General features: G+C 43.8%; 1 protein-coding gene across 4 annotated transcripts in view; it reads right to left on the reverse strand.

Moving 5' to 3' along the window:
- Positions 1-15,409, reverse strand: part of CDON (cell adhesion associated, oncogene regulated) — a 134,003-nt gene that overhangs the window by 57,308 nt on the left and 61,286 nt on the right. For all 4 annotated transcript variants that reach the window (XM_019546948.1, XM_019546949.1, XM_019546946.1 and 1 more), the window contains exon 2: positions 5,328-5,463. In XM_019546948.1, the coding sequence (XP_019402493.1) occupies positions 5,328-5,403 (76 nt within the window). In that variant the 5' untranslated portion in view covers positions 5,404-5,463. The remainder of the gene's footprint in view (positions 1-5,327; positions 5,464-15,409) is intronic.

A 15,409-nucleotide genomic window follows, 5' to 3' on the forward strand; every position in this document is an offset into this window, starting at 1 on the left:
CCGTAGCCAGTACCAGGTCGAGCAGCGCTTTGCCTCTCATTGGCCCATAGACTTCTTGAGTCAGGTAGAGGTCATCCACATCCACTTGATATCCCCTGTCAACTAGATATTGAGCCACTACAGACACTTGCTGAGTGAGATGATCCAACCAGTTACATATCCACCTTACAGTACTTTCATCTGATCTGAATTTCTTTAACTTGTTAATGAGGATATTGTGGGAGACCGTGTCAAAAGCCTTGCAAAAGCCAAGGTCCACTGCTCTCCCTTCATCCACAGAGCTTGTCACTATCACAGAAGGAATCAGATTGGCCAGGCATGACTTGCTCTTGGTGAATCCATGCTGACTGTTCCTGATCATCTTGTTTTCCTCTAGCTCCTTCATAATGTATTCTTTGAGGACCTGCTCCATGATCTTTCCATGCATAAATGTCAGGCTGACTAGTCTGTAGTTCCCCAGATCCACCTTCTTCCCCTTTTTAAAGATGGGCACTGTATCTGCCCCTTTCCAGTCATCGGGGACCTCCCTCACCTGACCTCCACAAGTTCTCAAAAAGGAGAGCCAATGGCTTCAAAATTACCTGAGACAGCCAACAGGTGCTGGCCTCCATTGGACCAGGTAAATGAGGTCATAAGAGCTATATAAAGTTAAGGACTGCCCAGGAGAGAGGCAGCCACCATGAGGAAAACTCAGAGAGCTGGACCATCTGAAACTTGCTCTCTCTCTCAAAACTCATGATCAAGGAACTGCCTGCCTCCAGAGGGACTCTCCACCTGCCTCTGGATGATACTTGTAAGGTACCTGAGATCTAACTATATAGCTTGCAGTAACTCAGATGCATGTTCAAAGGCTACTCCAGCCACAATGTTTGCTCTATGGGATTTCTCTGATACTACTCAACTGTGCACCCTATTCCAACCCTACTCCTTGTAACTAATAAAATTCTCCTTTGTACCTAGCATGGGAGACTCATTGGGAGTGGGTCTAGATTATGCCTTGAGGTCCCCTTCGTTCGGCTGACTAAGGGACACCACTACTTGTGCTTCCGACTGAGGGATGCACCCCAAGTTCTTGAAGTGAGTCAAGTACCCTCGAGGGCTACTACGCCTATGCTTCCCAGGGGACGCAGTACCAGAATTAAGCCCCGTCTCCTGGTGATGGCAGCTCTACCCCCAGGCTAGCAGATGTGCTCTAGGAAGGGGGTCAGCCAGATGCAAGGTGCCCCCAGGAAGGCATTCGGAGCCTGGAAGGTGGTGGGGTGCAGTGAGGTGGGTGGCTCAGTGCAGGAGCCCCCGCTACTGGCCTGCCACAGTGATCACTAGACCTGCACAAAAAGGGAAGTATTTGATCCTGATTCGGCCGATTTGGAGGACAGTAATTTGATTCAGAAATTTGGATCACTGTCCTGAATCTATTTGGCCGAATCAGCTTTGGAAGATTCAGCACTGATTTGAAGAGATTTGGTGATTCAGCCATAGGCTATAATGGGGAAATCAATGAAATACCTAGAACTTTTTTATTTTTTGGCAGATTTGGATGAAAACAGCAGGGATGGTAGCCCCTTCTGAGCACACAACATCTGCCAAGTTTCAAGGAGATAGGTGCAGAGGTCTCTGGGAAACTGCACCTCAAACTGCTGAAAGAAAAACTTGTGTCATTTGTATGTGTTAAGGCAGATTTGGATAAAAACAGCAGGGATGGTAGCCTGGAACAGGGGGCCTTCCTGGTGCTGGTTAGAGCTCTGCCCATCCACCTGTTTCTGGGCCAGCTGCCCAGACCTCTTTTGCTCAGGCAGAAACAGCTCACAAAAGGGACAGAAAGGCTGCAGAAAGAAGCTTATATGCTTTTTCTATGCACCCACTGCCCCAAGCACTGTGACTGGAAGGGGACTCAGGAAAAGATCACAGTTACTGGCCAGCTACAGATGTCAGTCTTCCCCCACCCCCCCGCCACTTCCCCTCCCTCTTCTCAGTTTCTGTTCCCCTAAAAGACTGCCTTCTGAATCTCCAAATCTTTTTCCGAATCGATTCGGGGATTATTTTGGTCTCCTAATGCTATTTGGATTTGGTGATTTGGCCTCTGAATCAGGCCAAATCTTCTCCAAATTGAATCAGCAACCAAAGCTGATACAGAGAGCAGGAGGAAGACCCAGAGAAATGTGGGGCCCTTGCAGAATGGGACAGGACAATTGATAACAGTTAGGAGAAAGCTGAACTCTTTAATGAATACTTTGTGCTGGTGTTCCTGCATACAAATGGTGGTCGCCTGCCTGGTGGGATACTGGATGGATGGTGGGGCACAGTTGCCAACCAATGGTCAGTGTCAAACTGGTGAGGGAGCACTTAAGAGCAGCTGAATGTCTTCAAGTCAGCAGGACCAGATGGACTACAAGAGTGCTAAGGGAATCAACTGGAGTCATTGCGGGACTGTTGACGAAGGTACCTGAAAACTTGTGGTGCTTGGGAGAGGTCCTGGAACACTGGAAAAGGGCCAATGTGGTGCTAATCTTTAGGAAGGGGAGGAGGGAGGATCCAGGAAACTATAGGGCAATCAGTTTAACCTCAATACTGGGTAAAATTTTGGAAAAAATTATCAAGAAGTCCATTTGTGAGAGGCTGGCAGAAGGCATGATGCTGAAGGATAGCCAACATGGTTTTGTTGCGGGCAGGTCACATCTGATCAACCTTGTCTCCTTCTATGATCAAGTAACAAACCACTTAGATGCGAGAGATGCAGATGATGTCATGTGTTTGGATTTTAAAAAGGCCTTTGATATGGTATCCCATGACATACTTATAAAAAAACAGGGGGATTGTGGGTCAGCAGAGTCCACGGTCAAGTGGGCTGGGAACTGGCTAAGGGGTCAAACCCAGAGAGTGTTAGTGGACAGGTCTGTATCATTTTGGCAGGTGGTGGCCAGGGGTTCTTGTCCCCGTGCTGTTCAACATCTTTATCAACGATTTAGAGGAGATTGTGGAAAGCATGCTGGCCAAGCTTGTGGACAATACTAAGTTATGGGGAAAAGTGGTCACGCTAGAGCATGAATTCTCAACCAGGGGCACATCTGGCCACATGTCACTCTCTAATAATGATTAAGGGCCTGGAGGACAAGCCTCATGAGGAAAGACCAAGGGATCTGGGACTGTTCAGCCTGGGGAAGAGAAGACTGAGGTGGGTAGCTGTCTGTATTTATGTAAGGGGTAAATATCAGGAGCTGGGAGAAAAACTGTTCACTAGGGCACCCCAGAGAGGACAAGAGCAATGGCCATAAAAACTGTTAGAGGATGGTTTCAGGTTAGATGCAAGGAAGGTACCCTTCTTTATGATAAGGGTAACCAGAATCTGAGATAGAATTCCAAAGGAGGTGGTGCAGTCCCCAACCTTGGAAGTCTTCAAAACAAGACTGGACAGACACCTTGCTGCACTCTTTTGATCTCAGCAGTATTCCTGCCCAGAGCAGGGGTATGGACTCAATCTTTTGAGGTCCCTTCCAGCCCTTAATTTCTATGATTTCTATGAACAGATAGTGGTACACAAAATAATCTTACTGACTTCAGTTCTGTTAGAAATAAAGAGGAAAAAGAAATCTGTTTGCCAAGCAAACAAAAATGACAGAGAAAAATATTTTGTAGCTTGTAAGTGTGCTGTAAATAATTATACTATATAGTATGGTTCATACTGATATTAAGTGACACCTGGAGAGAAAGGAAGCTTCCTGTGAGTGGTTCCACTCAATTCAGTTTCCTTCTAAAATTGGCCCATTACCACACTGTTAACACAGATCATTTTCAGATGAAAAACTGCAGTTATTTTCACCCTGAAAAACTACAATGAATCCACATGTAGTTAGCTTTGAAGTACAAAAATGCTTTACCTAGCCCCTAGTGAAGCAAATGAGCTGGTCTTTGAGAGAAGAGTAATGGTTGTTGTAAGCTGCGAATGTCTACCAGTAAAAAAGTCTACCAGCAAACAGTGCCATCACTTAAATCTTTGCAACTCCATGTCTTTAGCTTCTTCACTCAACTACAGTTTTAATACGTACAAACATTCAGGAAGGTTGGGGAAGGTTAGATAGGTTAAAAATGGCCACCCAATCAAAGGTAAGTTGGGATGGGGGGATTGCGGAAGCTTGTGGGCGGGGAGGAAAATGGTCAGCAAGCAAGCTCAGGATGGATTACTGATGGGGGCAAGCAGGGTCTATGGAGGGGTTGGGGGCTCTGCCCCCTAATCCCAAAGAACAGGAGCTATTTTTAGCTCCCAAACTCCCCCCACCACCAGATGACATCCCCCAGTGAACCAATACCCCTCCCCCAGCGAATGCTGGTAAAAACTGTTACTGGCAGCAGCTTGCAGGATTGGGGGGAGGGAGGCAGGCTCAGAGGGTGGCATGGAGGGCTGGCTGATCCATAAGGGGGGGTGTTATCCATTTGGGGGTGGTGGGAGGGCCAGGGAGCTAAAAAATAGCCTGGTGCAAGGAGGCTGGGGGCAGGTAGGGAAAGCACAGCCCTGAGACTGGAGGCAATGGCTGGGCTTTCCCAGTCTTGGGGCTGCACTGGGTACTGTAGAGAAGTTCAGTTAGATATGTCTTGCAGACCCAATCTAAAGTTAGACTACCTTGGAAGTACAGTTAACTTAGAACAGGTCAACAATTTTTTAGACCAACCCAACTGCCCTGAACTTCTATACAGTTTGTACTTAGATCCACCTAATTAGGGATCTAAACATAAGGTCTGCATCTGGACAAAGTAAGTTAGAGGTAGTGGCCATTTTTAACATGATCTAACCTCACCAAAACTCTGTATGCACCCTTAGAAAACCTCATTTTCAATGTGGATTCATTTGGCGTAATTCACAGCATCAACGATCTGATAATATCCACTCTACTCTCATACTGCTTTAAGAATAAAATCTCATTCACTCTCATTGAAGTATATTTGCTGTTCACAGTAAGCTAGTAATAACTTATTCTTTGGTCAATTAAAGGAAGCTGACTACACAGAGAGCAGATCTGTTGTTTAAAACAATGTTTTGGGGTGTTTTGTTTTAACTCAACTTCCATTTTATTTGTTCATTCTTCATAGTTTAGTTAGAATACTGAATTGATTTCCCAAAGAAGGAAAGTGATAATCCTAAGTGATCAAATATTTATCCATGCTAAATATTCACTTGTCATTTTCTAAAATGTTAAGCTAAGTAATTTGGGTATTCAGATTAAGACATTTTCAGGCACCTGACTTTCAGATGGCAAGTGAGATTTAAAAAGGGATGCATGAATGCACATGCTTTCATTTCCAAGCTAGTGACGTACTTCACAACAAAGCCTTACCTGAACTTGTAGTGCAGAAGAGAACTGTAAGAGTGAGGAAAAATAGTGCCTGTATGGGTCCAGGATCCAGATGCATAGTGCCAGATTACAGAAGTGAAAGCACAGCACTCCAGACTACGACAAGGCACTGAAACAACTGTAACAAAAAAGAAAGAAAATCTAAAATTTACTGTAGATTTTTTTCCTCCTTATTTCTTCTTATATACACAGAAATATGGTTGGAAACTAGAATCAAAGTACATTCACACCTTCAAGACCAGGAGATTTTCCATCATTCAGTGCATGACAATACTCTAGGACAGTACTGCACAGAGACGAATAATAAGTTTGTAGATTTAAAAATTTTAATGCATTACAAAGACTACAAAATTATAAAATGGGAAGGGGGGGGGGGGAATTGAGGTTTTGTATTATTTACCAGAGTTACATACAGTATTGCTATTTTACCAGCAGAACTGCCAGGACACCCATGGCAAAGAGATACTAAACAAACAAAAATATGCAAACGGTATGTAAATCCATTGTGCACTCTACACAGTAGCACTGTGCAAAGCTTCGGGTTCAATTCGATTCAGAGAAGATTTGGCCTGATTCAATGGCCAAATCTGGATCGAATTGGGGACCAATTTAAAGGTCCAAATCTATTCAAAGCTCTATGAATTGTTGGGAAAGATTCAGAGAGCTTTGATGAGTCAGGCAGCCTGCAGTGGCTACAGCAGGGAGCTGGACCTGGACTCACAGCTGGTAAGTACTAGGGGTGGGGAGGGCTTAGGAGACCATGGGGGACCCCTACCAGCCTCTCCCAGTCCCCCAGCCCCCGCCTTCTTCCAGTCCTGCCAAGGCTGCCCTGCCTCCCCCCAGCTCCTGGCCCTTTAAAGAAAAGCCCCGGTGCTCACCAAGTGGGTGGGCCATCCCTGCTGCCCCCCACTCAATGGGAGGCTATGCCATGAGTCTCCTGCCCTCCACCACTTTTTTTTTTTCTTAGTGTCAGAGCTGGCCCAGGCAGGGCACCTATGGGGGGGGAGGGAGGATGGAGCATCAAGTGGGGGTCAAGGGGCTTGTGAGGAGCCCCCCATGCAGCATGGGGCAGTACAGGGCAGCGGGGATCACCCCCCACCTGGCAGCACTGAGTGAGTCAGGGCTTTTTTTTTTTTTTTTTTTTTTTTCAAAAGTGCCAGGAGCTGGGGCAAGCAGGGCAGCCATTGCCAGGCTCCAGGGGATGAGCCTGATTGATTCAGAGATTTTGCAGCAGCCAAATCTCTGAATCAGATTTGCCCAAATTGATTTAGGACAGTGATTCGAATCACTGAACTGAATCACTGTCCCCTGAATCATCCGAATCCAAAGCAAATACTAGCCACTTTGCACATTTGCCTACTACACAGACATAAGTGTCTCTATGGGTGGAGCAACATACAAGTTTATGGACAACAGCTGCCAAGTCCCAATCATTACATATTCCTATTGCTTAGCTGAATTTTACATTGCCTTGTGACTAGCCTCAAATGCCTGGGTTCTGCAATTTCAAATTGTTGAATTTATGAAGTTAACACAAGATTTCTAATATATTAAATACTTTAGATGCCCCCTTGTATTCCATAAGTACTCACTCTAAATGGTAAGATGTTCTTTTTTTAAAGTTTCAGACTTCACAGAGACTAAAAAGTGGGAGGGAATAGTGGAATATGGAAAATAATTCCAATACATTTAACTATCTTCAGGTTTCCAGCCCAAGGCATCAAAAACTAAAAGCTCATTACTGAAGGTATTAGAAAAGATACTATCAGAATATAGCCAATATCCTTTACAATGTGGGAAAATAATCTGTAGAAACCCTTTAAAGCCAAAATGGACCAGAGATTCAAAGAGGTCTCAGTTTTGTGTTTCACAGTATAATTTATGTGCTGAAGGGATCAATTGAAAACTGCTACAAAAACTGAAATCTCAACTCTGAAGGGTTTAACACTTGGGTATTACATAAGGGAGCTATTTAATCAATTTACAAAAAAAAAATCAGATCACCTCTCCCCTGAAAAGTCAGGTTTACCTTGTTTTTTAAATAAATGTAGACACAGCAACTGTTTGTTTCATTAGAACTATAACTACATTACTCTATCATCTCAGGAAAGTTACTCCAGCATGAACATGTAAAAAAAAGTATTAAAACAGTATCAGAAACAGCTAGAAGCATATCACTCCACATTTCCTACATCTATTTACTATTTACTGTTTGTCCTTGTCTCTCACAATTCACTTCATACTCACAATTTGAAAAGCTCATGGAGAACTTACAGGGTTCTGTTAGAAAAGATTCAAGATTGAATTGTTGGCAACTTCTGAAACCCTCTTACAAGAATTATCCAATAATTCCCAGTACCTAACTAACATTTTGCCAGTTCCTTTGCAGAATGCTTAGAGAGGTTTTCAGTAGCACAGAAATGGCAAACATATTAGCTGTGTAGAAACTGCTTTGGTTTATTTGAATTCTCACTTGGTTCAAGGGCAGGAGATCCACCCCACTAGCAAGCACACAGGACAAAGTAAACACTCAGAGAACTTGTTAACATAAAACACTTTTCCAATGAGGCTGGGGGACAGTGTTTCTTTTTACCAAATCGTTCCTCAACTATTTATTTATAATAAGCAATGAAATGTATATTCTAGGTCAACTTTAACCCCAGCCAGCACATGGGGCTACTGGGTTATGCTGCAGCTGTCTTTTTAAAGGAGGCAAAGCTCATTAGCTTTTAACTAAACCTTATCTTACGGGATCTCCTTTATCCAGTTTCTGATTTCCTTTGGTTTTATCTTGCTCTTTCCATGTTCTCAGCAGCCAGTGGCAATAGCTACTCCTTTCTTTTGACCCACCAATCTGGCTCTTAGCAGGCTTGCAGGACAGCAAGGCCAATTACAACATACCTTAGATACAGAGAAACCTACATGTGTGAATAAGGATCTTCTGCTGGAAACTTGCAAGCGGGACAACAATTTTAATGCGTCGTGAGTATTTACATATGAAAGCATCATTCATGCTTGGGTACTTGCTTTTCATTTAGTTTTAAGACCGTAGAAATTGATATCCAAATATATTAGCATCTGCTCAGCTCTTGTCATCTGCATTAGCTAAACAGTGCATAACACAAGTGTGAAATTTAAGCTGATGATGCTTCAGAGAAAAATGCAAGACCAATTATAAACAGCTGCTGTATTTCCTTGGCAGATTTAAAGCTGGTTTCTTTAAACTTAAGCAGGGGTGCACATACAGAGAAGGATAGATACTAGAAATTCTCCAGAATGTGATATCCATAAATCTGACTCCCATGGAAAATGGTATTTTAAGAAACCTGCTACTTTAAGTAACCAACACTCTTGGGCGAGAAAACCCCTCCCCTCCCCCCCCCCGGCATTCTGACATAACAGCGAAAACAATTATTATTAAAAGCACCAGAAAGCAGGATGAGAGAAAGATGGTTGATCATCAAGAGTAGCCACACAAGACACCAATAACATTTCTTTACCACTCAGCAATAAACTATTATTTAGGGTGTTGGCAAAAGTACCAGTTACCACTTACTTTACCACTTCCTGGTGCAGAGGGCACCTGTGTGGAGTTTATTTGAGATATTATTTTCCTGGGCCATTTGTGTGGCAGGTAGGAACATACTGTGAGAAAGAACAGACGTACAAATGCAGAACTTCCGTATACAAGAGATTAACCTGCAGGTTTTTTTGTTTCTACATGGCACAGTGGTTCTAATCCTTTTAGATTCATGATTCGTCTTCAGAAAAATTCTGAATTTGACAGCCCCCCTGATCAATAATCACTGTGATGCTGTGGTCAGCTTTTGTCAGTGGTTCTCAGTAAGGGTGGTGCTGACACAGCTGCCTTTGCCCCAAGGTAAAAGTTCCCCACACACCTCGTGGCCTCAGATAGGGAAGTGATACATATGCTCTTGCCTCCATTAGGATTATCTGTAGGCTTAGCAGGATTTGATTTTTTTAAAATCGGTAAATGTTGATAAATGCTGATTTCACCTCACACTCTCAGACTGACAAAAAATATTTCCAATGTTAATGATCAAAATTTATAGAAAGGGGATGCAAGAAAAAAATGATGGCTGATTAAATTGTGTGACAACAGGGGAAGCGGTCCTCTAGAACTGTTCTAATGAGTTCGAACTGCAACTCCCAGAAACCCCATGGGAGCAGAAACAAAGGAGGAGGAAGTAACAAAGCAGACAAGGGAGCTATGGGCAAGGAGAGCTGGGACTTCCCCTCCCTAAGTATCAATAACAGGGATAACTACATTAATGAGTACTGAAAGGAGCTTAAGCAAAAGATACACTCCCTGTAGGAAGTGTTTTTGCTAGCCACGGTCACAAAGAAACTAACCCAAACAGTGAGAAAACAGAATTTATACTTAACACATGATGATGGTTCCTGGTAGACATCCATTTAATGACATGGTGGGATCTGATCCTGGATCCCAATTCATGCATCCTGGGATAAGAGATAGGTCCATTTGTATGTCTGATTGCATAGGGAGCCCAGCCCTGGGAACTAGTCCCCAAAACTGTGCTTCCTGCAGCACCCTTTCAACTTGTCTTTATGGCTGGAGCCCAGGATCGCTGTCCCAGCTTCACACATACAAACATGGGTTTAAACCCATATACGAAGCAGCCCTGCCTGGGCTGCTCATAGTGCAGAGGCAGGGGCCCAGCAGAGGAAGATTCCCACAGAGCTCATCAGCTCCCCTGAATCAGCACCCGTCAATTATTGGGCAATTCATTGAAAAAGTAGTAGCAGAAGCATAATTCATTTCCCTAGTTCACAAATAACTGCCTTTTCAGAAACACACTGACAAGATGTTACCTTTATATGTCAACGAAGTCATAATTATTGCTAAGTCATTGCACTAAAGCTTCCTTTTTACTGTACTCACATCTGGTAACAGTCACTAAAGAAAATGTTAGCATCTTTCAGCTAGTTACTTCCCACCCAATGATGATTCAATTGCATAAGTAAAATGGACAAATCAATCCACTTGGCTCCTTAAAGTTACCTGTTTCATAGAAGTCATCACAATTGGCACCTGTTTATAATCTCGTAGGGGCAGGCAGGATCCTAGAGAATGAATTCCCTTTTCACTCTTACAGGTGATCCCTCCAGCTCATTAGCAGAACACGCAAGACTAGGGCAGTGTGGGGGAGGCCTATATTTCCACCACCGGTGATCAAACTACATGAATCAGAGTGTTTCAGTGACTCTGTAAACCCATACCCATGGGTTGAAACACTCGGTAGTGTTTCAATGACCTCTGTCTAGCACCCGATCCATTTGGCCTCCATAAGTTATTTGTAATACTGGCGTATCAATAACCATGAAATCCATGAAAATGAAGGATCTTCTGAATATGTATTGTGACAGAATAAACTTTAATTTATTTTGTGGTTAATCAGTGGCAGAGTTCTGCATAAAGCAGTTTGCTGAAATCTGCTTAATGTTTTGGGGGGACACACATATTAAGGTAGCCTACTAAATTGAATTCAAAGAGATATTTTAGCTGCATCATTTCACCTGTCATGGATCAAAATACCAGCACTGTGTTGGACTCCTATGCAATTTTTAAAAGGACCCCTTGCCAATGTGAAGTCCAGGAAGATAAATGCCCAATTCAGAGTTGGGAAGTGAAGATGCCACCTGCTGGCAAATTAAGGATATTCCTGAAACTGGTATGGGCACAGAAAGAATGCCAAAGTTGAGACAGACATTAGAATGGAAGAAATATGGACCTGAACAGAGGGGCAAAAAGCCTGAATAATCTGTTTGCATTGTCATAATAGCTTTTGCAACACTTCTCTTGGAACAGTACTTGCACCCAAGATATCAAAGGAATACTTTATGGTATCACATGCTGTAAGAAATGTCATCACTTGTGTTAGCTGTAATAGATGCTGTAAACCACTGCTTCATGCTCCCTGCAAGTTCTCGGGTCTTTTATTTGCTCTTGATTTCAGTAACATTTAAAAAAAAAAAAAAGGGAAAGAAAAAAGCAAGCTAACTGACAATGGGTATTCCTCTTCACAGGCTAAAAGAATCATCTCCATAGCTGCAATGCAGACAGAGTATTACGTTCAAAGTTGGGCTGAATGGATTTGTGGGTCACATGGGGCACCTACACGTGTCAGATGTCTGCCTCGATGCGTACTAATTAATACACATCAGAGCAGACTTGATGAATCGAGAATGCTGGGCCATGCTAATTAATGTGCTCCAGCAGCCTCCCTGTTCCGTCTATTTATGCTTCAGAATGGTGGCAGGGCACCTGAACTAATGCTAGTCAAACAGACTTTATTCATCATTTTAAATAGTATGAAAATGTTTTCATAGAAACAGCCTACCACCCCAAAACTCCCTCTTACTTGTGCTGGTTTGGCTCGTATTTCACACTGTAAGACACCAAGGTAAAGCTTGTTATTTACCGTATGCTACAGGCTCCCCACTGAAATAAGACCTCTAAATGCTACTGTAATATAAACATTATAACAGACAGTTAGTTACCCCTGCTCACTAACCATTGTATACTCAAGTGCTATCACATTTAAGTGCTACTTTGACATCTACCTAGGGTGGCCATTGGTCCTGTTTTATACCAGACTGCCCTGTGTTTAAACCCTTTGCCCCCTATCCATTCCTGAATGAGGAACGGATTGCAAGAAGTCCTGTTTTTCAGTTCATCAGTGGAAATGCATGTCAATCATTTGTCCTCACAATTCTATTGGCTGTGCCTAGAGGTCGGACAGTGCACGGCCAGGAGGGGAGGGGTCTCAAGCTAGCCAAGGCAGAAGAGAGGGAGGCAGAGGATCCCAGGGGCTGGCTGCTTTGTGCCTGCGTGACAAGCTGTGGCTGCAATGCACGTGCAGGCACAGTGAGAGCTGGGGCACTTGCATGTCTGAGCTCCCTGGCATGTGTGGGAAGACCTGGGCCCTGAGGGAGCTGAGCTGCCAGGGCTGGGCAGCCTCGGCACAAGGTAATGGTTTTGAGAGCAGGCAGGTGGAGCACCGCGTTTGTGTCTGCTGGAACTCCTGTGGGACTGGGGCAGGCTCTCGTCACTGTTTTTGTACCCACAGAGTATGCCCTATTTTCAAGGCTGGACTGTCTGGAGAAACCGGCAGAGCTGTGGGATATGTGAAACCGTGATGTAGGGCAGTGGTCTCCAAACTTTTTTGATCGCGCACCCCTATCAGTAAAAAATTTTTGAGCACGTGTCCCCAGTATATGTATATTTATATAAATAGAAATATAATAGAAGTTCTAATATTTTCTTCCCACACCCCATTGTCTTGCGCACCCCACTTTGGAAACCACTGATGTAGGGGGAGGGAGGTGAGACTCCCTGCTGGCTGAACTGCAAAGGCTCACAAACTTGCTGCTAATCCTAGCACTTGCTCTCCCACGTTTCACAGGATGCCACACGTTCATTGGCATGGGGTTTACGGACCAAATAGCAGTCTTTTTGTGGTGGCTCCTCCCCTTGCTGTTGATTGTCCAAGTGGGCTGGTGGTCCCACCCCTCACCAAGGAGATGTCCTGTACTCTGGGGATGCGTTAGTGGCCACCCTACATCTTAGCCTGATGGAAAAGAGGCAATTTCCACTATGGATAAAGTATCTATTTTCTTCTCCAGTGTTGCTACCTTGTTATGCAACTTTACTACCCAAGACAAACTTCTCCATGTCATCCATGCTACTTGTAAGAACTTACAGGTACTCCTCTTTAAATAAGATGATGATTTGTTTTTTCTTAGTCCCAAACAAAGCCTCCATACCTGTGGGAACGCTCAAGGTCAGAAATGACAGCAGATCCTACTCTTTCACTGTGAATAAACTGGCGTTGAGATTCCAAGGACTTCTGGTTTCTGTCCAGGAATGGCATCTCCCACTTTAAAAACTGAAGTCCAGTAAATATTGCCATATCATATTTTCTAGTCTCTCAAAGTTGAACTATGTTATGTTTTTCTAGCCCATACAAAGTTTCAGAAAAATTGTCTTTTTAATTTGTTCTCTAAAGTCTTCACTGTATCAACACAACGGAACAAATTCAAAAGAAACTGAATTCAAGATTTTCACAAATCAAATCCCCTAAAATCAACCAAAACACTACAGCTGAAGTGAAGTGTAAGCAAGTTGAGTGGATCATTACATTTCACACTGAGGCACCTTTAAAAAAAAAAGTGGGGGGGAGGTACGGTACTGCCAGAGAAAGTAAGCAGACATTCTTTTGGCAGTCGACTCAGTGATCAGCAGAGCTTTTGATCATTAGCTGTCCTCACGCTGTCCTCCTGGGGTCTGGCAAAATGAGTGTAACAGCTGGCATATACACTTCACTAGCTGCTTTTTATTTGGACTCTGGTAAGAAACTCAGCAGCAACTGACATTCTGCACATCAGTTTTAACTTCTAACTTCTGGAGTTTATTCTTTTCGTAGCTATGAAATCCCTTGAAGCAGTGAACAAACAACATTGATGAATTCTCATACATACTGTACAACTAATACATTCACTACACAAATGTACAGGTTTCCCTGCTTTATGCTGTACATGTGTTCCTGAAAAATGGCACAACTTGAATTCACAGAGACAATCCACTTTACAACGCAACAAATAGGGACACGTTCCAAGACCTCGACTGTACTGACCCCCAGAGCCATTTCTACCACTTTTACAAAACAATTTTGGTACTCACCAACAGCAGACAGTACACACAAGCAGAGCACACCCCCATCATAATGGGGCTGGCAACTCAGAAACACGTGTCGCAGACAATGAGCAAGGAGCACAGATCCACACAGGAGGCTATACTTTGGTGCATGCCAAATGCGGCACAAAGCAGCTGGCTGTGGGCTTCCACCACACTGATCGCATAAGAGTGATTTTACCTCGCATATAATGAATTTTTTGGTATAAAAAGGGTCATCACATAAGAGCAAATTCGCACAAACAGAACTCGCATAAAGTGAGGGAAACCAGTAGCCTGCAAACCTTGAAAAAAAAAAATACTGTGGCTGTTCGTGGAGAACACAGTCAATAGGTTTTGTGCTGATAGGAAGGTCTGATGTCGTTGGAAGGGAAATAAGCTTACTTAAGCATCATTTTTAAAGAATGCCCAGTGATCACTCAGTCATTAGCATCAACCTTTAATAAGCAAATGTACATCTACAGTGTTCATTACCCTTCCTCCTCCTCCTCCAGGGTCTCAGTCGAGTCAGCCAAGCATGCAAACTGATCCTGTCGCCAGCAAAAGCATTTCCTTTTACTGTGGTCAGCCAAAAGCAGAAGAAAATGGAAGTGACTTAGAGTTATGGCACCAAAACGGCCAGACGAACAAGGAAATAATCAACTCCACATGAGCCACTTTTAGCCCATAACAATGAAAAGGGCCCACAACTAACCCCAGGAAAGGTCATCAGGACCACAGGGGTCACAAACAGAAAAGGGCAACAGTGAGTGGCTGCCAGCTGTAATAAGAATCACTGTGCTGCTAATTACACTCAGAAGAGAGCTGGAACTCAAAGATAAAATTCTAGTACAGTGACATTTTGCATAAAAAATTAAAGTGCTCCTGTTTTACCCCATTGCAAAGCAGGCACTTCAGCTATGATGTAAATGACAGGAAGTTTCACAGTTAGTAGGGTCGGAAGGGACCTGAGCAGATCAACAAGCCTGACGCCCTGCCATGGCAGAAAAGAGTAGTGGGGTCAAACGACCCCACCAAGGTGATTGTCTAGCCTTGTCTTAAACACCCCCAGGGTAGGAGCCAGCACCACTTCGCTTGGAAGTTGGTTCCAGATCCTAGACCGTGAAGTAGCACCTCCTGATGTCTAATCTGAATTTGCCCTCTGGCTAGCTAGTGACCATTATTTCTAGTCACTCCTAGTAGTGCTGCGGGGAACAGGGACTCCCCCAGTGCCTGCTGGTCCTCTCTGACTGGTTTGTAACAGGCCACTAGATCCCCCTCAGCCTTCTCTTGTGGAGGCTGAACAGGTTCAGGTCCCGTAGCCTCTCCTCATAGGGCCTGCCCTGCT

Source organism: Crocodylus porosus, unplaced genomic scaffold (assembly GCF_001723895.1).
Source record: "Crocodylus porosus isolate Cpor-Errol unplaced genomic scaffold, CroPor_comp1, whole genome shotgun sequence".
NCBI classification, from domain to species: Eukaryota; Metazoa; Chordata; order Crocodylia; family Crocodylidae; genus Crocodylus; species Crocodylus porosus.